Source organism: Rattus rattus, chromosome 2 (genome assembly GCF_011064425.1).
Source record: "Rattus rattus isolate New Zealand chromosome 2, Rrattus_CSIRO_v1, whole genome shotgun sequence".
Taxonomy (NCBI): Eukaryota; Metazoa; Chordata; class Mammalia; order Rodentia; family Muridae; genus Rattus; species Rattus rattus.
In genome coordinates, this window is record NC_046155.1 from 115,357,852 (window position 1) to 115,381,658 (window position 23,807).

At 35.1% G+C, this 23,807-nt stretch overlaps 1 protein-coding gene across 1 annotated transcript; it reads right to left on the minus strand.

Annotated features, from left to right (window-relative positions):
• Nucleotides 1-63: 63 nt before the first annotated feature.
• On the minus strand, nt 64-22,280 carry LOC116894255 (vomeronasal type-2 receptor 116-like). The gene is made up of 6 exons (XM_032895961.1): nt 22,075-22,280; nt 6,369-6,648; nt 5,177-5,983; nt 4,018-4,245; nt 3,501-3,624; nt 64-962 (listed from the first exon to the last, which is right to left on the minus strand). Exons 1-6 carry the CDS (start codon nt 22,278-22,280, stop codon nt 64-66), a joined length of 2,544 nt encoding a protein of 847 aa, XP_032751852.1.
• Nucleotides 22,281-23,807: the final 1,527 nt, after the last annotated feature.

Genomic DNA, 23,807 nt, shown 5'->3' on the forward strand with positions numbered 1-23,807 from the left:
TAGAACCAGCTATGTAGTCTTTCTATGGGATATACTAATGAAATTCAATGAGAAATTTAAACATTAGTATTTGTGCCTAAAGTTATGAAAAGAGTTGTTTTTAGGTGTTAACAAAATAATGTAGCATTTTGGAGCAAAGATGCAGATTAGTAGTCCTGCAGTGGAGGTCAAGATGCAGAATACCTCCACAATGACTAAGGCCTTGCCACTAGTGCTATGGTAGACAGGAAGGAAAGTGAGCCAGACACTACAGAACACCAGCATGCTAAATGTCAGGAACTTAGCTTCATTGAATGTATCAGGAAGATTCCTGGCTAAGAATGCTACAGTGAAACTTGCCAGTGCAATAGAACCCAAGTATCCTAGGACACAATAGAAGGCAGTAACTGAACCTTTGTTGCAAACAATCAAAATATGGCCATGTTCAATATGCCCATCACTATCAACATATGGTGGAGAGGTTCCCAGCCAGATTCCACAAATGATCAGTTGTATCATGGTGCATATGGGAATGATCAAGACTGATGTTCCTGATGTCATCAGCCATCTCATCTTTTTACTAGGAAGAGTAAACTTGAAGGCCAGTACCACAGTAATTGTCTTGGATAAAACAGTAGAGACAGCAACAGTAAACACAACTGCAAATATGGTCTGCTGCATGATGCATGTTACCATATGTGGTTTTCCAATGAACAGCAGAGAACAAAGAAAACAATAGATGAGTGAGATGAGCAGGCAGTAGCTGAGAGCTCGGTTATTGGCCTTGACAATGGGAGTGTCTTGGTTTCTTAAAAAGATACCAAATACAACAGCTGTGAGAGCAGAAAAGCATAGGGCCAAGCATGCCAGAGTCACTCCTATGGGGTCTTCATAAGAAAGGAATGTCACAATTTTGGAGAGACAATGAGTTCCTTCTGAGTTGGCATATTGATTATCTTGACATTTGTAACAATAATCCATATCTGGTTTGGAAAAATATATATCATCAGGAATCATATTACTCTATTATTCAAAGGTTTAAATATACATAAGGAATTTAATGTATATATCAATGAGTCAAACTGAATTAGTGAAATTGACCTTCCCCATGAAAGTAATTTAGATGTGCTTGCTTATAATGAAAGACTCCCAGAGTGGGGAGAACCTCACTCAAGTCATGGGATGACGCGAACCCCCAAGAACTCACACAAGACCATCCTTGCTGTAATCACATGAGGTTTATCGATAGGAACCACTGCACTGAGGTCGATACTCATATCTCATGCAGGGGTCCAGGAGTTTGATGCCCAGTAGCTGGGAGAAGGGGTATTTAAAGGAAGAAGCCACAACCCAAGGGGGCAGGGATGGTGTCATTGAAAAATGTGGAGAATACCAGTGTAAAGTCACAGGAGAAGTTTCCTGTCTCTCAAAATTGCTTTTAAGATTGTAATCTAACTTTATGGTCAGCTAGTTCCTGGGAGAAGTTTCTGTTATCTTTAGTAGGTCAGGAATCGCATATCTAAGGGCCTTATCTTTAATCCCTTTTATCTAGTTTCTGGGAGAGCAGGCTCAAGAAATGTGACCTTTTACCTACTTACAGGTAGAGAGCAGGGTCTGGAATTTGAGGAATTTAGGGCTTCTTAGGGGTGTGATAGCATTTCTAAACTTCTGACTTTTTGGCTGTATTTTTTATTCTTTCAATAACAATTAATCTTGATTGTAGATTTCTTGAACTCATGTATGATTAAGGACACATAATTCTTTATCATTTTTACATAATCAGAGTTGAAAGAAAATTGTAAGTAATATGAAAGAATATTGTTGCTACCATAAGAAAATGAATTGGAATGTATAATTCATAGAAGCCCATATGTATGACTCATATTACTAATATGTATTTTATTGATAAGTCATAAGATAAGCCTCAAATATCAATGTATTCATATGGTTCCTTACTTATACACACACTATTCAATTTATATCTTGCTTTAATTTTTTTCTTATGAAGCCAAGGAAAGCAGAGGAGTTATAAACAAATTATCAGCCAAGTATACACCATAAAATATTACCTTGTTCTTATGTTTCAATGTATGGATTTTGGTACAGCACAGTGTTTATCACTTTTAATATTATCTTTGATATTTGACTGTCAATGATCTCTAAGGTATGATATTTATTAAGAGACATCACAAGCAAGATAACTTTCCATCTTTCAAGAAAATATATGTGACACTTAATACTGGATGGAAGAATGAAGTCCCATCCACTGGTATCTTTTTTAGTTTCACCATAATATTATTAAGTTTCTTTCAATCTCATTGTCTTAAATAATCAGACTGAAAGTGATGATATCTATCCATCTAAGAGAGTACATTCTTTTTGTGTTGTTTCCACCCTCTCATAATTTTCTAAATGGCCTCATCTGAACTACCAGAATTAAAAATAACAATTTTTTTTTACATTTATATCCTTATTCAATATTGTAAATACACCATGGTTTGTAATTCTCTTATACACCCCAAAAATAAGCAGATTTTAAAACATTTCTTTGTAGAATCTTCTTGTTTAACCAACATTAAGAAAATAAATGTTGACTCTTCATTTGTTCTTGATTTAATTGCCATAATTTCATCTGATAATCTAAGAGTTTTAATAACTTTTATATGATATGCCAAAAATGCTGTATTTGCTTGTGTTGCATATAATACACATAGTAGTTTTCTCTATCTAAAATATTTCACATTTCATTGACAATGTTCTGCATCTGAATTTGACCATTCTCCATATTTTCCACATTTAAATAATTTCCCTTAGTTGTACACTGGTCAGAAATTTAAATAAAACTCTAAGTTTACATATTTTTATTTTCTCTCAATCAATTAGAAAGTATTACTTTTCATTGGTGCTTAATATATTGAAGTAAACATTTTTTTCATGTTTTCATTGGACCCTTGCCCCAATGAAGATACTATGACTTATTTAATACAAATTTAAATGTACACATTCTCTCCTAAAATTATAACAAATGCATTAATTACATTTCTACATGTTGGTTTCTAAGTGTAAAGTTAAAGTAGAGGTAACTGAAAATACAACCTGAGTAGTACTCAGCATCATCTGTCATAAGACACCTTACAAAACTCTTATTTCTCAAAAAAGATACAACATTACTGATCATCAACACATTATCACAAAGCTCTTGACTTCAAAAACAAGGGTGTGCAATTCTAATGTTTTGGGGAAGAGAAAAATTAAATATATTCTATTGCCTTGTGCTGAGGATAAATGGCATAGTTTACTACTCTAAAGGAATTTACAGGGTAACTATTATGTGCAATGCTTCTGGATAATTTCAAATCGTATGGGAAACGAAGTGTGTGTTGTTTCAAGGAGCAATATTAACCTTCTTATTTAATGATGACATTAAACATTTAAATTTCCGTAGAGAATTTCTTGTGAATTTTGCAATGATAGGAGAAGTTAGCCAATCCAGTGAAGATTTTTAGTGAATTCCTTCTTACCTGTCATATTGGAAATCTCATTCTCTGGGCAGGGGTTACAATCAAAGCAACAGACAGCCTTTCCCTCCTGAGGGGATTTTCTAAATCCTGGACTGCAAGGTGTACTGCATATTGAGGGTAGAGTCTGAGAGAAAAAAAAAAAACACATGGATTAGCAGTACAAAGTTTTAGTTATTAGGCAGGACTTACAAGAACTTAGAACATGATGTTATTGGAGACCTTCTTTTACAGAAATAATATTAAATTTAAATGCATTTCATTGTAGCTTGTGATATTTATTCTGAATTTATTATGATTCATGTTATTAAATGTATATTACAAATATGTCTGTGCATATATATGCACACATTTGTGCATAAAACACTATTTAAAAATAACAAATTAAGAAAGAAAACAGGAGTATCGCGAGTTAGGAAACAAGTTTCTAAATGTGAAAAATAATATTCCATGAGGAAGAACAAGTTATGAAAAGATTAAGATTCTTATACAGAGAGTACTACATTTAAGTTCAATGCACCTGTCTAATATCTGTGGCCCAGTCTACCATTTCGTCAGACATAAGCAATTGTTGAGGTTGTGTGAAGTATTTGAAAAAGTTTCCTATTTTCACTTTAATTCCATAACTTTGTAAAAAATCTCCTGTGTAGAAAATATCATAATCTACATTCAAGTTTTCTTTGTGATTCAGGTTCACTAGGTCCCCAGCAGGATTTACGAACTGGATCTTCTTCAGAGAAGAGAGGACCTAAAGCACAATTTTTATTTTAGCTTAACTATACATATACATTAAGACAGAAAATATGAACTGTAGATTTCCAGTGGGTTTTAATTGCCTTCAAAATATAACTTTATTAAGCATCCTCACTTTTTAAGAGTAACAAAATTCATGTAAACATTGCAAAAGTTTAGAAATTCCAATTAGTCACTAGAGTGAATACCCTAAAACATGCACAATGAAGGATATGCTTGTAGAATACTGCAGATTTCTTCACCACTTTCTGTCTTTAGTGGTATCTTATAGCAGATATAATTGAAGCTCAATTGATTTTATTTAGGAACAATTTGTTACATTGGGAAACAGCAGTTTGACTACTTGAACAAACATGTAGACAGTTGATGTTATTTAATGAGAAAACAAAAATAATGTAGTGCAGGAAACTAATTTAAAAAATTACTTCCTGAAGAAGCATGAAAGTTCTTAATTCAGCTGTTAAATGCATAATATTTCTATATGGTAATCATATTCTCTAAAACCTTTTTTCATCAATTGTCAAATTGTGACTTTAGTGCCTATGTTTGCAGGATAATTGATAGTGCCAATGTAGTTTGTATTATAAACCATGAAGGAGTAAAGAAATTACCGCGTTTGGGCAAACTTTGCGTTGTAAGCCAAGAAACAATAAAAAAAATCACCACAATTGGGCAAAACATTCCTAGATACTTGGTTATAGAGTTTATTATTTACTTTAATAAACTCACTTCAAAGATTCTACCTTGAGCATCATATTATTCAAGTTGCTCATATTTTCTAATGTTTAGCATGTTTTCTAAAGGATATTTCTTTCTCTTCTGAATAGCCTTAAACCATTTCTGTATCAGGTAGTTATCAATGAATGATATGTCTTTAACAATGTACATGCTGTCTTTGGGTATCTATTTAAAAAAAGACACATTACCTGCAAAGAATCAAACATCAGTTCTTTCTCAACATTATTTGACAATGTATTTGCTTGCTGCAGAATTAACTCATGGAGTGAATGGGCCACAGCATACACAGCATTGTATAGGTTATAATTTGTTTCACTCATGGCCATTTCAAACTGGTTGTTAGATAACCATTTCAGTAGCATTTTTCTTGAACATTTCTTCAATTTCTTACAATTAGATGATGGCCAAAAACAATTAAAATTCACCCACCATAATTTAGCAAGAGAGATAGTGTTACTGTAGTTTAAAGGGTACACTGTCTGTATAAATTCTTTAAAACCAGATATCTCAGAGTAATGATGTGAAAAGCTGAGGGTTCCGTGAAAGGAGTTGAAAAGGAATTCTCCATTACTTGTAATTACATCCCACTGTGATGTAGCAATCCAGATTCTCCGAATGTCTACAAATTGCCATAGTCTAAAGATTACTTGTAGAAAAGAATCTATGTCACCATAAATGATAACAACTTTTGCTAAAGACATTATGATTTGATTATAATACATGCCAGCCATTGTCAAGAATAATTTGCTGTTATATGTGATAACAGTCACAAAGGCTAAACAGATGTCATATCTTTGCATTTCTTCTCTCAACTCAGAGGCAAATTGAAGTCCTAGATCATCATCTGAAATCATCAGTCCTACCCAGTTCCAGCTGAAATAAATCACCAAAGTCACCATGCCAATAGCTATAGATGTATCCTTGATAGCCATCTGATACAGATAAGGAAATTGTTCATAGCTATTGAGAAGAGGATGAAATGGCCCATAGTAAAGCTGAAGAACATTAAAATCAATAAATAAAACAATCTGATCTTAAAGAAGATGAGGTACACAAATCTTAACCTAACATCTAAATATATTTAACAAGATCTGGCAGTGTTGGAAGGTGTAAATTATTTATCTCATTATTAAAATCCAAATCATTGTGATTTTCTTAAGTAGTAGAGATGAACTTACTCTTCCACACACAATAGCTTCTTTTGCTATTTCCAATAAAGTTTGAATATATACATTATAAAGTTTATGAATGCTTATGCTTTGAACTTTATAGATCAAATAACACATAAATTCATACTCTGACTTCCAGTATGCTAAAACACTAAGAAAACAAGCATTAAAGCAGGTAATGCTTCATTAAACCCAAACTACCCCACCTCACCTCTGGAGTTCTGGAGATATACAGAAGTGGTCCAAGCATGGCAGTTGGTAACCACATTGGTCCTGTAAATACAATTAAGTATCTTCTCTGGTTTCTACAGTGGAAGTTAGGAAAGTAATCACCTTTTCTCGAGGATAAACTGATTTTACTCCGATCAGTCAATAAGTTACATTCAATTTTAACCAGCAGAGATATATTGGGTAAAACCTGAGGGTTGCTATTGATTTCCTCAATAGAAAAATAAAGAGATAAAATCAAATGGATGTTCTTAGTTGTCAACCTGTAACAGATCACAATATTCATTAAAGGTTATGCTGTAAATGTGGTAATCTAAAAACACACTTTGTGTTGAATTTACAAATGTACCATTTTGTCATCCGGAATTCTCCTTAAGTTTACTTTTGTTATCTGTGAACATGATGAGTAGATTATAGAATATAAGGCAGTTTTTGCCTAACTCCTTGTCTAGTGTTATCATAATCTTAGAATTCTTGTGTTTAATAGTTGTGAAAAGTGAAGGAGATTTACTGTCTCCTAAATGCATGGTGTTTCATTCCACAGAAACAGAAGTGCCTAAAGCCATAAAATTACTGGAAGTATGAGAAATGATTAATAAGATCTTCTCTCAACAGGTCACAGAAGTGTATGTATCCATAGATAAAGCAAGAATAACAATAGTCCTTCTTTCATTTCTTCCACTGTTCTCCTTTCTTACGAACTTGAGATTATAGAATCTGGGGGAATGTGGGATTATAATAATGTGGATTGCTATTAATATGCTTCATCCACTCATTTAACTGGATCTCATATCACTGGTCCTAGGCCTATGATAGCTGATTTCTGAATAGTCAAACTTTGTCCTTAATAAATATTTTAGCATCCAATTTCTTTGTTTTTATTTAAGATATTTTACAAGAATATATTTTATATAGCATTATTTTACAATTTATAATCTATTTTAAAAGATTTTATACTTCAGTCATTTTGAGTAAAGTGTTTTATTTTGCTATTGTTCTGGCATTTCTGTTTTGACAGATTTTTGTATAATTTACACAGAACATTTCTGCATTTGACTACCAATGATGAACTTTGGGAACTAATTGATGCTGGAACAGGGAACATCTGTTTTCCTTACAGTTTCTTTTTTTTTTTTTTTAGGTTTTTCACTCATTAGGAACCTTGGTCCTGTGAAGGGTACCATATCCAATGCCATATGGTAAACACAAATTAGACATGGATCATTTAAACAAAATGAAGCCACATAGTTTAGTTTGGAATGGTGACTAATATTGGAGGGTTGTGGAAGGTGTGTGAAGGTTTTCTAGTTACATTATGTTAAATTTTCAAGCAATGAAAGAAAAGTTTTAAAAATAGCACAAGTTTGTTTACATGTGTGCAAAATCAATCGTTAATAAAGTGATCCATGAGGCAACTATTCTGAATGCTTCTTTAGATATTAGTTAAAAGGAAAAAGGAACTCTAATGTGATATTTGTCTATAACTCTTACATATAATATCAGAGGGAACAAAGACACTATACAGATACTTCCTAGATTTTTATTCTATCCTTTAAAAATTGGTTAGAAGTTGAAGTAAATTTATGTTAATTGCCAACAGATGAATAACTGAAAAGTATGGTGCAGGCCCAAGAATATCATTATTTCTGTATTCAGAAGAATACAGCCCTGTCAACTGGAAAGCAATTATAGACTATTGGTTTAAATAGGTGTAAAAGCCATACTCATAAGCAGAGTTGGCATGTTTTCAAACATGTAGAAGATCAAATAAAGTAGGTAGTTGATGGAAAAGTAGTGGGCATTCTCCTGAGACAAGGTATAGAATTAAAGGAATTGTAAAATAGAAACAAATAGAATCACAGTTAATCAAATCTCGGTACTCCAGTCAGAATGGCTAAGATCAAAAACTCTGGCAACAGCAGATGTGGAGAAAGAGGAACACTTCTTCATTGTTGGTGGGATTGTAGACTGGTACAACCATTCTGGAAATCAGTCTGGAGGTTCCTCAGAAAATTGGACATTGAACTATCTGAGGATCCAGCTATGCCTCTCTTGGTCATATACCCCAAAGATGCCCCAACATATATGAAAGACACATGGTCCACTATGTTCATATCAGTCTTATTTATAATAGCCAGAAGCTGAAAAGAACCCAGATGCCCTTCAACAGAGGAATGGATACAGAAAATGTGGTACATCTACACAATGGAATATTACTCAGCTTTATGAAATTCATAGGCAAATGGATAGAACTGGAAAATATTATTCTGAGTGAGGTAACCCAATCACAGAAAAACACACATGGTATGCACTCGTTGATAAGTGGCTAATAGCCCAAATGCTCAAATTACCATAAATGCACAGAATGCATGAAACTCAAGAAGGATGACCAAAATGCAGATGCTTCACTCTTTCTTTAAAAGGGGAACAAGAATAGCTTTGGGAGGGAATAGGGAGGCAAGGTTTAGAACAGAGACTGAAGGAACGCCCATTCAGAGCCTGCCCTACATGTGGCCCATACATATACAGCCACCAAACTAGATAAGATGGATGAAGCAAAGATGTACAGGCCGACAGGAACTGGTTGTAGATCTCTCCTGAGAGACAAAGACAGAATAAGGCAAATACATAAGCGAATGCCAGCAGCAAACCACTGAACTGAGAACAGGACCCCAGTTGATGGATTCAGAGAAAGGACTGAAAGAGCTTGAAGGGGCTTGAGACCCCATATGAACAACACAACCAGAGTTTTCAGGGACTAAGCCACTACCCAAAGACTGTACATGGACTGACCCTGAGCTCCAACTGCATAGGTAGCAATGAATAGCCTAGTAAGGGCATCAGTGGAAGGGGAAGTCCTTGGTCCCGCCAAGACTGAACCCTCAGTGAACAGGATTGTTGGGGGAGGGAAGGATGAAGAGGGGAACATCCATATAGAAGTAGAGGGGGAGGGGTTATGTGGATGTTGGCCTGGAAATCGGGAAAGGGAATAACAATTGAAATGTAAATAAGACATACTCAATTTAATAAAGATGATGGAAAATAATAAATTCATCAAAGTAAGAAAAAAAAATCTCAGTACTGACATACAAAGCCTGAAGCAACATTTTTTCAAGACACAAATTTAACTCAAGATTGCAATTGTATTGTATATTTTCATAGAGAGTTTATGAATGAAGAAAAGATACATAGGGAACTGTAGTAGTAAAATGTAGTTTCCCTTTGAGAATTTAATATTTAATTAGGGAAAGATTTATAATGGTATATTAATTTATTATGTTTTAAATAAAATTTAAAATACTAACACTGTAAAAATTACTTTTACCATAATTCTTATGTTTTCTCTTTATTATACAACAAAATATTGAAAGAATGTATTGTGTCACTTCCATCTATTAAAACATGAGAAGTTGTTCCATTACCGGGATATATAACCTCTTAGGTTCTGGTTTCTATAATTAGTATAAATCTCATCTTGTGGAATGAGTCTTAAATCTAATCAGAAGACTGTTGATCTTGGTCATGATACATGTGTCAAAATTACATAAGCAAGCATATCCTATGTAGCATGTCACTATTTGAGCATGGAAGGGTCATAGTCAAACAAAAATATTAGAGCCAACTCTCCACATTCATCCTGCATTGTATCCTCTAATGCTATGAAAACAATCAGTACATTGGGATTCCCCAGCACAATCTTAGCTTTGCAGTTAAAATGTGCAGTGTCTTTAGCAATAGGGTCCTACCTACTAGCTCTTTAATAAAACCAAGATCAAAAGAATTACCTTTCATGTTTGTGGAGCCTAAAGAACTTCCTGGCCTAGAAATTAGTGGGATGAAACCCATCTGCGGGAATAAGATTACACTCAATCACCTTATATGTTCCTGGATTGTCCATTTACATAGGGTTCCTTTTGTCACCCTAGAAGTTTGAACATTTTAGGTATTGTTTCCAAAACCTATTTTGTTTCATTCAGTTGATCTAGCCCCAATGGAGTTGTAAGTTATGTGGAGGTACCATTGTAAATAGTTGTATTTGGTACAAATCTGTGTTCAGTTCAGTGAAATAGTTACCTTATTCACTACCAATTATATGGGCATGTGTACATAGCTCATTGGCTGGAAACCTTAATGGTTGCTTGAGATATTCATCACCTCAATGGGAATGCTTTTAAGAGTATTGTGTATGTGATCACACACATTTAGGGATAATTCTATCCCTCACTGACAGGCATAGGCTCTGAGAAGTCTACATGCTAATCTCTTACAGAGTAGGTTGATTTATGTGTGCATTCCATCAGGATATCCATTTGATTCAGATAATCAGCAACAGACCTCACATGTTTGAAAGATAAAATAACAAACTATTTTACACAAAGCCATTAACATTTTCTTTTAGTCAACCTATATTGGTTCCTCCATGACAAGACTATGTTGACTACATGAGCAGCTTCCAAGGTAACTTGAGGGTAATTGTGCCATAATTTCATAAGTATATCTCTTTTCTGATTCACAGGAGAAAAATGTACTGTAGAATGCTACAAGGAAAATTGTCAAGGGTTCTGATTCCTGTTGAACTTCTTTATATATTGCTTTCCATACACAGGAATCCATTAAGTGGTGCTCCTAAATATTACCCAGATGTCAGTACAGATTTTTATGGGCCAAATATTATGAGTTATTATTTGTAATCCTATATCTGAAACCATTGTCTACTTGTTCCTTTTCTAGCCACAAGGCTACTGTTCAGTTTTGTTGCCACAGCTACTTATTCTTGTTCGGTATGTCTACAACCACCTTTTCAGTACCAGGCATCAAATAAAATGAGACTTATCCACTAAAGTACTTCATCTAGTGTAACTGCAGTTTAATTTACTAGGTGGAGGTTGGGGGGCTTTAAAGAGACTGTTTGTAAGATATTTTCAATTAGATTGATGATATGGCTTCCATACACCATTCACTGTTTGTGTAATTATGATTGCCATATTTGCAAAGTTAAATTTTGTGCACTATTAGAAGATTTATCCAGAAAACCTTTAGTTCAGCACTTTATTGGGTATTCAGTATTTATCGTCATTGAGTTGAGACCAGTTATAAATTCTATCTGCTCTGTTGTTTAACAGTTTATTTGATTTTTTTATTTTATGCTTCTTCCTCTTTACAGAAATGAGACCAAAACTCTGTAGAAAGCATTTGATATGGTTGCTTTACCTATAGACCAATGCTATAGCCTTCTGAAATTTTGGCCAGTTTTAACAGGAATGAACAAGGGATACTGCAGAACACTGGTACTTATCTTGTCCTAAAAAGATGTTTTTCTTCCCAAAAGATTCTTGAACTTTTATGTCACAACTTCATATAACAGTCTTATTTATAAAGCTAGATAAAGCACAGGGAGCTTGATAATGATGGTGTATTTAAATCTGCCAACATACCAAATACCTTCAAAGTTCCTGTAGCTTCTTTACACAGAAAGGCAGACTTTCAGAAGAACGTTTAATATACAATTTGAGGGATCCTCTGTAGCATTATAGTACATGACAGCCCTAAAATTTTTACTGTATTCCTTGTTCTTAACATCCTGTGAAGATTGATCATTCTTTTAGACTTACCTCTATGTCCTTCAGATGTTTTTTCTAAATATGAGCAAATATTCAGATGATAAATTATTTCATAAAACCTTTTCTATTGACATGAGAAAGAAACATCCTGAACCATGAACCTATAGCAAATACTGGGCTTACAGTGACAATTTGGAGAATCACTTTGAAGTCTATTGTTATTTTATCTTAACAATTGTGAGCTTGCCTAGGTTATTCACGAAAAGAATTAACTAAAATAAAAAAAAGTCTAATACAGAATGCAAAACTTACCTCCATTTATAACAATTATTTTTGTACAGATCAAGATCTGTCACAAAAGCATAAAAGGAAGAGAGTAACTTTGTTATTTCTCACAATCCCTATTTATTCAGAGACACTATAATTATATATCCTAGAGTTTTTCTATGGAGCTTTCCTACACTTTTCTACCTCTGATTAATTAAGTTGCTTCGATATAATCTGTTCATTTCTACCCTAAAATAAGGAAGAACATTGCCATGCTGCACTTTTTTCAACTACCATGGTTCAGGAGTCCCCTGGTGTTAGTGGTTGAGTCACCATTTATCTTACTTGGCTATTGGGATCCTATCTGGACAAATGATCTTCTCTAGCATACTATTTTGCAGGTGGGAAATATAAAAACTGTTTTAATTACTTTTTTACGGTTATGAAAACAACATGATTGAATCAACCCATAAAGCACAGCATTTAATTGTGGACTTATTTAGAAATAAAGAGTGTTGGTTTATGAATATTATGGCTAGGAGCAGGACAACAAATGCATATGCAGGTTCTTAAAAAATAACTATGGGCTTGCATTTATCCAAAAGTGGGAAGCGTGGAAAACAAGAATGGGCTTGGTTTGTGCTCTTTAAAGTCAATATTCTGCTCCCACAGAAGTAATAGTGATCCCTTCCACCTCCATGTTCTACAGAGTCTCTAAGTTCTCTGTGATAAGCTATTTAATTGCTGGTTGAAAAGGTCTCCTTATTTGTAGCAGTTCAGGTGTTTCCATAACTCTTTTGTTTGTTTTAACAGACTATGCTAAAAGCTCCCACCTGGATGTTGGGGGTCACCAATATTTACGTTGTATTGATGTTGCTGTTATTGTTACTGCTGGTGCTGCTGCTGCTGCTGCTGTGGCTGTTATTCTGTTTTGCATTTTTTTCCTTCTATTGCTTGGACTTAAGTGAAATCTTCCATGACATTTACTATATCTCTCTCATTCTCTCATTTATCTCATTTATTTGCCAGATAAAGGCTAAGATGTATGATGTCAGCTATTTCTTCTATTGCAATTCTTCCAATACACAAGCAATTTCATGATTCATTGCCATCTTAGATTCACATGCTTCTGTAGCTAAAAATAACATGGATCATGCAAACCTCAGCTTATCCTGTCATACAATCTTGACCCCTATTCACTAATCTCAAGAATGCACTTCTAAACTATTTTTCAGACTTTTCTGTATTTATGTAATGGACCAAACTAATCCATCACATGTCATGCCAAATCACATAAATGGAGAGTTTCCTCCAAAAGCTCTACTAATTCTGATGTACAGTTTTAGTTACCTGTCTTATTAACGAAACCAGGAATCATGTTATGGTTGCCATACCAGAAAGGCATATATTATCACCCACTGTACAATCAAGGACAATTGTAATAGAATTTCTTGATGCTTCTTCATCGATCGGGCTTCTAAGATTAGGTTGCATAACTTGCAAATATAGAAAGGACCACACACTCACTCCTCTCTGCAACTCTTTTATTGCACTGATTCCTGGTTTTGATGCCAGTTATGTTATTTGATTTACTTTCTTCGGGGAGGGTAGAACACATGCATATACACATAAGATTTAACATCCATAACAGACTAAAGTAAGGATAAAACCAAGTTCTAATTGGTGAACAAATTAATTCTGTTGGGGCTATCTACAGTAACATATATGAGGAGTTATTAACAGAATAAGAAGTGACTGAGAGTCAGCTGCATCAACAAAGCCAAGCACAGTATGCATCATGATCACTCACCAAAACTGTCAACCTGGACCACACTGAATAATCTTCAGGAAGGAAATGGGTGAGAGAGTGTTCTTTCCAGGAAGCTCAATTACTCTGAATCTCTTATTGTCAGCTAGGGTGTTTTTTGTATTTTTCTGGCCTGCTTGGTTGATCTCTGCTACTTCCAGATAACTGTGCTTGTCTTAGAGGGTTTTTTTCATAATGAGTTTTATAAAAGATTATCTCAGAATTCTTACCATTTTACTGTTGAGAGGCAGGGTCTTCATGAATCCTGTCAGTTTTGTGAACTTCCTATCAGTTTTGAATTGTTTATTTTCTTTCTTAAGGAACTTAACTAGAGCATGGAGTATTTCTATCATGAAAGATTCTACTTCACAACACTACAGAGTTCTGTAAACCCAATAACTTAAAATTAATACACCTTTTCTCCTTCACCTGGTAAATGTACATTTACAAAAATTGTGCTTAGCATAGAGAACAGCAATCGAATTAGGTGCAGAGAATAAGGAACTATAGAATGTGCTGTATTTAAGAAAATAAGATCTCCCTCCCAAGATCAGGGATTATGGAAATAAAGAGTGCAAAAATTATGTTATAATTCAAAGAGTATTTTGTAATAACAAGAAACAATCATCCTCTGGCCATAGGAGAGAAATTGCACATGTGAAGTTAAATTACCTGTGACAGCTTCTATAAAATCTTCAAAAGCCTAAGCCAGAAGACATTACAGCAAAAGGAGGGAAATTTGCCACACCATTCTACTCATATAAGCAATATCTGACTGTTTTGAGATGACATTGTTTTCTTCAAGTCTATAACCCAAGTCAACTTAACCATTCTTCATTGAAAGATAACTTGACAAGCATAAGTTACTCTTGAATATTTTTTTGAAAAGGATATTGCATTGGTTATGTAGGGGAAAAAGAATATGTAGAAAACTCTTGGTGGGACTGGAGAGATGGCTCAGTGGTTAAGAGCACTGGCTGCTCTTCCAGAGTTCTGAGTTCAAATCTCAGCAACCACATGGTGGCTCATAACCATCTGTCATGGGATCTGATGCCCTATTCTAGTGTGCCTGAAGACAGTGACAGTGTACTTATAATAAATAATTTAAAAAAAGAAAGAAAACTCTTGGTGAAGGGAATTAAACAGCATAAAAACAGTTGTGGAAAACTATTAAAGGATAAAAAAGGAAAAGTCAGTCTAAGACCTTCTGCTTCAATATAAAACTGGTAGAACTATTCTCACAATTTTTGAAATATGGTAAATTTAAAATAGTTGCAATTCTCAAATTCATCTGGAAAGGCAAAAAAAGAAAAAAAACAAAAACAAAACAAAACAAAAGGACCAAGAAAAGCAAAAACAATTGTTAACAATGAAAGAAAGACTAGAGGAATGACCATCCCTAACCTCATGCTCTACTACACAGGAATATTGATAAAACTGCATGTTATCAGACAGGTGGTTGTTCAATGGAATAGAACTAAAGAACCAGAAATAAAATCACACTCTTATGCATACTTGATCTTTGACAAAGAAGGCAAAAATATGTGATAGAAAATAGAAAGCATCTTCAAACTTGCTGTCTGTGAGTAGAAAAATGAAAATACACACATATTCATCACCATGCACAAAACTCATTGCAAACCAGTAAAACTACTGTGGAAATCAATTTGAAGTTTCCTCAGTAAATTGGAAATGGACATACCTAAAGACTCAGCAATATCGCCCTTGGGAATATACCGAAAAGATGCCCCACCATGCCACAGGGGCAAATGATTCACTATGTTCATAGTGGCCGTATTTGTGATAGTCAGAAGCTGGAAATAACCCAGATGTTCCACGACTGGAGAATGGATACATAAAATGTGGTTCGTTTACACAATGGAATATTACTCAACTATTAAGAATTAGGAAAACTTGAGTTTTACAGGCAAATGGATGGAACTAGAAAATATCAAGGTCAACAAGCTCCAGGGCCCAAGAAAGGAAGCCTCAGTCCAACTTGGGATGGAGAAGAAAGCAACTAAAAGGGGGGCAAGAAAGGAGGGGGGGGAAAGTGGATGGAGTTTGGGGTAGAGGGGAGCATGGTCTCGTATTGGGTAGGGAAAAAAGACTGAAGCCCTGAGGGTCAGCCGAAAGAATGGAAACAGGTGACCTCAGGTGGAAATATGTTGGGAGGATACTCTAGAATGTACCAGAGACCTGTGAAGTGAGAGATTCTCAGGACTCAACTGGGAGGTGTTTAGATGAACAGTCCTACAGTGGGGAGAGCGAACTTATTGAACCCTCCACCAGCAGAAAGATAGGGTATCGAGTGAGGGATGGGTTTACTTTCCCACAATCAAAGCTCTGAGCCATAATTCTTCCTGTCTGAAAGAAATGCAGGATGGAAACGGAGATGTGCCTGAGGAAAAAAAGGTCCAGTAACAGGCTCAAAGTGGGATCCAGTTCAATGGGGGGCAAAACCATTACTGAGGCTATGGGGGGTTTACCAAAAGGGACCTATCATGAGTTCCCTCCAATAGACGCCACAAGCAAATGAAAGAGTCAGATGCAGATATGAGCACTCAACTATTGAACAGAAGCTGCAGACTCCTCTGATTGAATTAGAAAAAAATCTGGAGGAAGCTAAGGAGGAGGACAACCCTGTAGGAGAACCATCAGTATCAATTAACCTAGACCCCCGAGATATCTCATACACTGGATTACCAACCAGGCAGTCTGCACCAGCTGATACCAACACATATACATCAAAGGACTCCCAGGGCCTGGGTATAGTCAGAGAAGATGTGTCTAACCCTCAAGAGACTGGAAGCCCCAGGAAATTTATAGGTCTGGTAGGTTGGCGGGATGGGGATATCCTTGTGGAGACTTGGGGTTCAGGATACTGAACAGGTGTACACTGGGAGGGGAATAAAATCTGGAGTATAAGAATAAATACCTAAAGTAATTAATTTTAAAAAGTTTCATTCATTTCTTTTATTCCTTTGTTTCAACTATGTACCTACATGAGACCAAAAATGGCCAAAACATTTGCTATGTAGCTATGGCAATCAGGAACAAATATATTGAAAATTGGGATTAGACAATTCTGAAGGTGTATATATATTGACAGTATCTGAAACCTCCTGCTAGCTATCACATACACAGTCTCTGCTGACCTGGATTTCAAAAAAACGTGCAAAACACCAGAAAAGGTATCATATCTAAACTATACCAATGCTGATATTGGAGAAAAAACACACTTAAGTCCATTTTTATTGCACTAACCAAATTTCATATTACAATGCTTAACTATAAACACAAAGATAATTCCCCTTCTGAGATATGGAAATTATGATTATGGAAATTATGGAAATTATGGAAATTATGATTTAGGTACAACCAGTGTTTAGGACTGGTTGTATCAGATATTGTCAAGGTGTTTAAGATGGATCTCAGTTTTTCCAATGGACAGTTATCCCTCAAAAAAATAAAACTATATACTTTTGAATGTACAGATTTTATCAGGTTGCATCAGACAGCAATTCAATTTAGAAATATACAAGCAGCTACTTACTACCAGACAAGCTATCCTCATTTATTTTTCAATTATCCTACCAACACTAATGGTTACTTCTGGAGAAAGTGGAAAATCCCTTGAACACATAGGTAAAGTAGACAATTCCCTGAATGGAACACTAATGTTTCAGGCTCTAAGATTAAAAATTGATAACAGGGACCTCAGGAACTGAAAAGCTTCTGCAAAGAACAGGACAATGTCAATAGGACAAAAAGGTAGCAGATAGGGAAAGGATCATTACCAGCCTTACAACTGACACAGTTAATAACTAAAATTTATAAAGAACTCAGGAAGTTAAACACTGCTCCACCTGTGGATCCATCCCATATGCAGCCATGATACTCGGTCACTATTGTTGATGTCAAGAAGTGCTTGCTGATAGGAGCCAGATGTGGATGTCTTCTGAGAGGTTCTGCCAGAGCCTTAGTGATACAGAGGAGAATGCTTGCAGCTAACCATTAGACTGTGCACAGGGACCCCAGTGGAGGAATTAGAGAAACAAGTGAAGGAGCTTAGGGGTTTGCAACAGGATAGGAAGAACAATATCAACCAACCAGACCACACTAGATCTCCCAGGGTCTAAACCACCAAACAATGACTACACATGGAAGGACCCATGGCTCCAGTTGCCTATGCAACAGAGGATGGCATTCTCTAGCATCAATAGGAGGAAAGCATTTGTCTAGCATTTGGTCTAACAGACCAACAGAATCAACTAACCTAAATGCTCAAAGAACATAGACTGGCTACCTACCCTTCTCCATGCATGCTTGAGTCCCAAATTGGAACAGAGCTTGTCCCAAAAACCTGTATGTGGGATATGTTTTCTAGCTGGCCTGCCTTGTCTAATCTCAGTGGGAGAAGATGCCCCTAGTCTCAGAGAGACTTTATATGTTGGGAAGGGAGAGTGATAATACTGGGGACCCAACTTTCTCAGAGGAGAAGTGGAGGAGGTATAGACAGTATAGGGGAAGGATTGTAGGAGGGGATGAGGAGGAGGGGACATTGAGCAGGAAGTAAAGCTAATAATTAAAAAAATAAATAGAAATAAATTCAAAAAAGTATAAATAGCTCTCTTTTGTACTTATCTCTGAGATGCTAAATTTTTAATCTTCCTGTAGTTTTCAAGGTTCAATAAAAGCCTGTTTGACAACTTGTAATGTTCTCCCAATGTAATTTCTTTCAGGAAGGGGACCAGAACAGTTAGAATATGAGAAGTCTAGTTTGTTAACCTATATACCAAGAAGTGATTCCTAAATTCAGAAGGCTAATTACATTGTAATATTCAGTAAACCCTTACTATTACTGAAAGATTGCATCTGATGGTGTACTGCAGATACTGAGTATAGGTCTGGTATATTAAATGGATTCAAGATAAAAGCAAATGCATAAAGAAAGAGTTTAGGGTTGGGGATTTGGCTCAGTAGTAGAGCGCTTGCCTAGCAAGCACAAGGCCCTGGGTTCGGTCTCCAGCTCCGAAAAAAAAAGGGGGGGTTTACTTTAAATATTGTAAATTCTTAGTAACTATATTCCTAAAGTTCTATATTACTTACAGCAAAGAAAGGACTAGAAATGGAATATAGCTACTTGTGTAGATTCATTACAGCATATGCTATTTTACAGTACAATATAATGAAGTATGATATTTGCTTCTTCACAAAAATTCAAGGTCTTCTGTCCTTTAACATTTTAAATTAAAAGTATTTGAGACAAGAAAGAATCCCAGAAATAATTTGTTCAGTGAAATAGAATCAAATAATCTTATCCAAATTGTAAACCTTGTGTAACAAAGAAAAATATACTGTAAAATTGATAGCCACTTAAAGCAAGTAATATACAGATCAATTGAAAAGTGCAGTGGATTACTACTATCATTGTAAATAATATATAGCAAATTAACATAATAAAGCATACAGATTGATTATGTATGGCAATGACTGAAAACTTTTAAATTAAAAGTATTATAAATAGTTCTGTATGGCAAAACAGTAATATATATATATATATATTATGTTGATTGAATTATAACTATCCTCTAGAAAGCTATGATTCCCCCCTTTCACACATAATTCGATTACTATTCAGAAAAGAAAAACATATAGATTGATTTTCTTCTAAGATTTATTTCCATAAACTCATTTTGTTTGTCAACTAGACTATTATGTCCCTAAAAATGATAGAAAAACACAACTGATAAACTAACGTTAAATAGCCAAATAGCATACGCTGTGGTATAGACAAAAACAAAACGTATTATTACTTTAGAAACAGTATATTATCTTTTATGAGATATATAGAAACTTATCAGTGAAATAAATTAAACAGCCCTATATTTAGTTAACATAAATTTATATTAAAAACAAAATAAATAAATGACCTGGATTGTACATCTCCTGTACACATAAGACCTTTATGCTGATAACATAAACTTGTTTTCTTTGATAACAAGTATTAAATTTATGTAGAATATATATGCAAAAAGACAATGAAAGAAATATACAAATAAAATTTTTGTCTTGTTTTGCAACATTGAACTCTCATTGATTAGGAGAAAAAGAAACATTTCTTTGTGAATTATTTTGTGCCTTATAACTTTGTCACCCTGAATAGGTTTATTACACAGTTTGGTACAATATTGACAAGGACTCAATGCTTAATAAAGGCAGGGTTTTAGAAATATTGTCAATTGGACTCTCAGAAAGACAAATTTTTCCTCTAATAGCTAAGGTGTCACACGCTTTTGAGTAACAGGATACTTATAAGCCTCATCCTTGATGAAACTTTATGTTTAAACTCTGCTTCACTTGATCATTCTCATTTATGTTTGATATTGAATTAATACATCATTTCCTCATCATTCCATATCACTACGCATATTCTTTTGTGAATTTAATCAATATGACCCTATTCCCCATAATTCTTCATTCTTCATTCTTCAATATTCTTAAGGGTGCTTTTGCCTAATAAAACAGCAATTGAGAATTTTAAGTCACTTCAGACTATATGTCCACTGAGATATAGAGGAGCATATACTAATGTCTTATGTTGAGGACCCACAATAACCAAATGTTACAGTGTAATTTGTGACAATTTTCTTGGCATGTCCAGAACACATTGCTAGAAATACCCAATTTCATATTTAAAGAAAATATACTCATTAAAAAATATCATGATCAAACATAAAATCAGAGTGTAGTTTGTGCACATGGTATATACCTTTCTATATTTAGCATACTTTGGAAGAGAAATAAACATGGAATAGCTATCGTTGCTTTCTTGCTCTCCTGTTCTCTTGCTCTAATTCTCTTCCCCCTTTGTCCCTTCTCTCCCCTTCACTTTCCCCCTTCTCTCCATGTGTTCATGGCCAACATCTACTCCTCTTCTCTACTCCTCTACTTATCTATTTTTTCTCTTCTCTTCTCTTCTCTTCTCTTCTCTTCCCTTCTCTTCTCCTCTCCTCCTCCTCTTCTTCCCTCCCTTCCTCCCCCCCTCTCTGCCTTTCTTTGCCTCTACTACTCTCCCTTTGACTCCGCTTGACTCCCCTCCCCATGTCCTGAATAAACTCTATTCTATACTAAGAGAAATAAGACAGGGATAAATGAGATATGACAATTTCACATCAGTCAATGATCTTGATGGTGGGAATTTGCCAAAATTATAACCTTTTTAAGCTCTCTAAAATGTAAGCGGGTATCACAAGCAAGAATTTTTATTCTGATGTTTGAAGGAGGAATGAGAAGGTCATTGCTTGCAGGGGCACCTATTCTAAGACAGAAACAACTGTTGTACTGAAATACTTGAAATGACTTATTCTTGAGTTTGTAACCTGGGACTCTAAGTTCTGTCATTAACACAGAAAAAATATAGCTGTTTATGAAATAGAACAAAAGGAAAATGGAAGCACAAAATTCTCATAATGGACAAATATTTTGTTCCTATCACAACTTCATCTTCAAAAATCACACAGCAGAAGAGAAATAATATGTAGATTATTTGCTCAATCCAAAGTATCATTTCAAGACATTTAGCCATAGATTACGCTGAATGCACCCTTGTTCTCTGTTGACAAATTCAGCATTCTTTTGTGATATAAGAAACACTAATATAGCACAGAAACATCAATTATTCAGCATCTATGAAATGAATAAACGTTGTGTTTGAGGATGAATTTGTAGGCGAAAGCATAAGACCTAGAAATGGGAAATGGCACTAAACAGAGGTATCACTCTTGGACCATAGTAAATCATACATATCCTTCAAGATTTTATCTGAAAATTGTGAATCTAGGAGGATAAACAATGAAATATCCTATATTTCTGTAGAAACAATGAAATCATTACCAGTAAGACAAAAATAATTAAATAGATCCTAGGTAGGGAAGAGGAACCAAACAGATCGAAGACTGAGAGAATGGTGGTCTAAATCTTATTAGCTACAGTATCTATGTATCAAATAAGTAATTAATCCAAAGTAAATAAATGAAGAAAGCACTTACTGCTTGTCTAGATTTCCACTAAAGAAATCATTCTTCACATGCCCATGTTTAGCATAAATGGAAAAAAAACAATCACCTTCCTTATCTCCATCCATGTTTTTCTTGTCTTTTATTCTTAAAAAGCACTTGGGATCATTCAAAGTGCAAAAAAGCAAGGAAGCCTTTAAGACCAATAAGACTAAAATCAAGGAAAACATATCTATCATGTCACCCAAACTATGAGCCTTAGCAAAAGTTTAATATGATGGAATGTCGCATGTATATACCCACTTGTCTCTGTTTTTATTACTGTACTTTCACCTAGAGTATATATTGATGCCTGTCAACACTTCTCTTTTCAAACTGTTTTACTCCTCTGGAGGATTTGTAAGCATTATCTTGCCTGGGGTTCTGCATCTGCATATGAGATGATAATTTTGTTTACTATCATTCTCCTCAGTTTTGCTCACAAATCTACCTATGTCACTGGACATTGAAATCCCAGACATGACTCTGTTTTGGCAAATATTCTGAAATACCTAGTTTAACAAGAACTTCTCTGACCTTCTTTTGAAATAGATGACTTGGTTTGCTTCATGCAAAAGTGGATTTAAGGTGGAATTGAGAAACAGAATATATATGACATACTTTCTTAAAGTCTTACAAACAATTCTTACATAAATGGTCAACATAGTAGTTGCCTCTGATATTTGCTGTTCAGAAACAAGAGTTGCCCGTCAACAGACGAATGGATACAGAAAATGTGGTACATCTACACAATGGAGTACTATTCAGCTATCAAAATCAATGACTTTATGAAATTCATAGGCAAATGGACGGAACTGTAAAATATCATCCTGAGTGAGGTAACCCAATCACAGAGAAACACACATGGTATGCACTCATTGATAAGTGGATATTAGCCCAAATGCTCAAATTACCCTAAATGCACAGAAAACATGAAAGTCAAGAAGGATGATGAAAATGCGAATGCATCACTCCTTCTTTAAAAGGGGAACAAGAATATCCTTAGGAGGGTATAGGGAGGCAAAGTTTAGAACAGAGGCAGAAGGAACACCCATTCAGAGCCTGCCCCACATGTGGCCCATACATATATAGCCACCCAATTAGACATGATGGATGAAGCAAAGAAGTGCAGGCCGACAGGAACCGGATGTAGATCTCTCCTGAGAGACACAGCCAGAATACAGCAAATAATAGACGAATACCATAATTAAACCACTGAACTGAGAACGGGACCCCTGTTGAAGGAATCAGAGAAAGGATTGAAAGAGCTTGAAGGGGCTTGACACCCCATATGAACAACAATGCCAAGCAACCAGAGCTTCCAGGGACTAAGCTACTACCCAAAGACTATACATGGACTGACCCTGGGCACCAACCTCATAGGTAGCAATGAATAGCCTAGTAAGAGCACCAGTGGAAGAGGAAGCCCTTGGTCCTGCCAAGACTGAACCCCCAGTGAAAGTGATTGTTGAGGGGAGGGCGGTAATGGGGCAAGGATGGGTAGGGGAACAGCGAGAGAGAGGGGAGGGGAGGGGTTAGGTGGATGTTGGCCTGGAAACCAGGAAAGGGAATAACAATCAAAATGTAAATAAGAAATACCCAAGTTAATAAAGATGAAAAAAAAGAAAAAGAGAGAGATAGGTGTTGTGTGGTTTGAAATATTATAGAGTATATATTGTTCATAGGGTATAAAGTATGAAGTTTAGGAACTAATATAGAAGCACTAT

What these genes read in the sequence shown, in the direction of transcription:
- LOC116894255 (XM_032895961.1), bottom strand. Translation starts at nt 22,280, where the DNA reads ATGATAGATATGTTTTCCTTGATTTTAGTCTTATTGGTCTTAAAGGCT. An exon ending in AGTGGAAATCTAGACAAGCA is followed by an intron (nt 6,649 to 22,074) that starts GTAAGTGCTTTC and finishes GATCTGTTACAG; the next exon opens with GTTGACAACTAAGAACATCC. An exon ending in TGATGTTTGATTCTTTGCAG is followed by an intron (nt 4,246 to 5,176) that starts GTAATGTGTCTT and finishes ATTGTGCTTTAG; the next exon opens with GTCCTCTCTTCTCTGAAGAA.